General features: G+C 40.2%; 2 protein-coding genes across 2 annotated transcripts in view; one reads left to right on the forward strand and one right to left on the reverse strand.

The window, feature by feature from the left end:
• LOC104777538 (transcription factor VIP1) overlaps positions 1–1,239 on the forward strand; it is a 2,431-nt gene extending 1,192 nt beyond the window's left edge. Inside the window, exons 2-4 of the mRNA XM_010501814.2 lie at positions 32–164; positions 653–737; positions 827–1,239. Of these exons, the coding sequence (XP_010500116.1) occupies positions 32–164; positions 653–737; positions 827–1,035 (427 nt within the window). The 3' untranslated portion in view covers positions 1,036–1,239. The remainder of the gene's footprint in view (positions 1–31; positions 165–652; positions 738–826) is intronic.
• The window catches only part of LOC104777539 (serine decarboxylase-like), a gene marked incomplete in the record, with an annotated part of 3,084 nt that continues 1,625 nt past the window's right edge, over positions 1,347–2,805 (reverse strand). The window contains 4 exon segments of the mRNA XM_010501815.2: positions 1,347–2,138; positions 2,226–2,362; positions 2,456–2,649; positions 2,745–2,800. Of these exon segments, the coding sequence (XP_010500117.1) occupies positions 1,575–2,138; positions 2,226–2,362; positions 2,456–2,649; positions 2,745–2,800 (951 nt within the window).

Below are 2,805 nucleotides of genomic sequence, written 5' to 3' on the forward strand. Positions count from 1 at the left end.
GTGGGTGTTTTTTTTTTTTTTTTTTTGATAGGATTTTAGCGAATAGACAATCTGCTGCGAGGTCGAAAGAGAGGAAGATTAGGTATACTGGTGAGTTGGAGAGGAAGGTTCAGACACTTCAGAATGAAGCAACAACATTGTCTGCTCAAGTCACTATGTTGCAGGTAATGTTTTTATACGACTTGTTCATTGTGTTTAAGGTGCAGCTGATGTGATTAGTAAGGTTCCTGCGATCTTGATTTGAGTTATATTTTATTATGTGTTTTGTGCTCCTACTTCAGTTAGTTGGTTCCGTCAGCTTATAACTTTTAATTGATTGATGCCTAGTGTGTTAAAGATTGCTTCTTGGTATTACAGAGGTACACCGTTTTCTAGCTCTAAGAATTTGATAATGAGAACTCAAGTAGGCTATACATATTATTGGTAGCCAACCGGCTGAGGGGACAGTACTACATCTGTTTGTAGGAACAGCAGTACTAAAAAGATCTGTTATTGTCTTTTTAATTCAACTAACGTGTGTGATATGTCAGCAGTATAATGAACACTTGTAAGAGTGTGTAAGTTTTGTTTACACTTAAGTGATTGAAACAGTATAATAATGATTTTAGCAGATATCTGCATCTTTACTCTATGCCCTTTGTATATTGTGCAGAGAGGAACGTCAGAGCTGAACACTGAAAATAAACATCTCAAAATGCGGCTGCAAGCTTTAGAGCAACAAGCTGAACTTAGGGATGGTAAGCCTTCATTGAGGTCGTTCTTGATATATAAATTAAAGTTTTGGTATGAAAGATTTAAGATGTTTCTTGTTCGGTGTAACTTGCAGCTTTGAATGAAGCGCTGCGGGATGAACTGAACCGACTTAAGATTGCCGCTGGAGAAATTCCTCAGGGGAACGGAAATTCATACAACCGCGGTCAATTCTCGTCTCAGCAATCGACAATGAATCAGTTTGGGAACAACAAGAACCTGCAGATGAGCAGTAATGGGCAGCCGTCGCACCCAAGCTTCATGGATTTCACCAAGAGAGGCTAAGTTTTATTTTAAAGTCGAAATGTTGGCTTGAGTTATACCTTATATTCATTTTGGGCTGCAATATTGGATGTATGTAAGTATGTATGTATGCATGTAATATGGCTTGTGTTAGCTTGATTGTACGTCTATGCAGAGGCGACATTGGTCTATCTTTTAAGAGTAGTAACTACTGTAATACTCTCCAGAAATCTTTATAGTAAGTAATCACTTCTGCAAGGCATTTAGTAACAATCTAAATCACAGCTAAATCGGTAGCTTTAGGTACTTGCAGTTGCGATAATGTTAGAATGAAGGTGTTAATCATGCTCCAGAATAAACGTTCTATCACAAACATTTTTATTAACCTGAGAAATAAATTACGGATTACAACCTTCGACTAGCAGCACCTGATGGCTGATGCTTACGTGAACATTGTTTGAAACCATAACTTGTAAATAAGAGAAACTGACAAAATTTTACGCTGATCGAAACCGAATTCAGGATTACACCATAGTTGCTTACGACAAGACGGCAATGCCAACATATAAGAAATCATGCCATCACTTGTGCGCTGGACAGAGGCAGTTGTTGGTTCCTACCTCCGATACAAGGCATGGAGGCTGAGTTCCGTCCTCATACCAGACTGACCTGTGTTTGACAAGGTCTTTCACGAAATTATCGAGCTTCTCGATTGTAACACTTGGCATAACCACCACATGAGCTATATCGCCTTGGCAAGCGAGCTGCCACCTTCTAACAAATTCTTCATCTTTGGGCCTTTCAAAGACAACAGTGCTGCTAAGCTCATTGAGCATGGCGCTGATCCCAGCTTCACGGAGTCGGTCTTTGAGGTAATGCGCGTTTCTCAGGCATTTCTGAACTTCTTTCTGGAATCCTTTGTACCCTTTTCTGTTTAAGGTGTACCAGAGGAACAAAGGGGCATGCCCGTTCCTGCTTCCCATGATTGTTGCATCCCTTGAGGCAAGGTACTCAACATTACTGGAGAGGACTTTGATGTGTTCCATTCTTGTTATCTGAACACCACAAGGCATTGGACACCCAACAAACTTGTGGCCTGAGACACTCACACTTCCTATCGGTTTATTGAAAGTGACTTTTGGTGCCTGCGGAAAAGAGAGAAAACACAGCCTCAGACCACAATAAGGCTATCATAATGATTTCGATTTCATTAAAAAAAACTATACACGTACACGTTTGACAAAAGGCATCATAAGTCCAAACAGAGCTCCATCACAGTGAATATAGAACCGGTCATGAGAGAACCCACACTCTTCGAGAGTTTTGATTACAAGGTCAAGATCATCAACAGCTCCTTTAACCGTTGTTCCTGCAAAAAAAAAAAACAAGATTCACCCATCAGCAAAAAAAACCCCAACCTCTCCCAATACAAGAAATGCCGAAGTAATAAAGATGCACCAACCTATGTTAACATTAAGGATAGCAGGTTTATCCTTATTTGCCAACAGCTTTTGGCTAAAATCATCGCAATCAATCTCCCCAGAGATAAGTGTATCAACCTTCTCGCACTCCATTCGATACATACGCGCTGCTTTAAACACAGAGTAATGCGATTCACGCGAGGCATACAAGATCCCATCAGGAAACATCTCCCTCCTGCAAGAATTAGAAACAATTCACAATGAGCATCAAACCAAACACCAAATGAATCAAAGAATCAAAAGGTTAAGGGATGGATTCCTGAAACTGACCCAACTAAGATGCCATGAAGGTTGCCTTCAGTGCCACAATTAGTAATGTAACCCCAGTAAT

This window comes from Camelina sativa, chromosome 3, assembly GCF_000633955.1.
Source record: "Camelina sativa cultivar DH55 chromosome 3, Cs, whole genome shotgun sequence".
Lineage (NCBI taxonomy): Eukaryota > Viridiplantae > Streptophyta > Magnoliopsida > Brassicales > Brassicaceae > Camelina > Camelina sativa.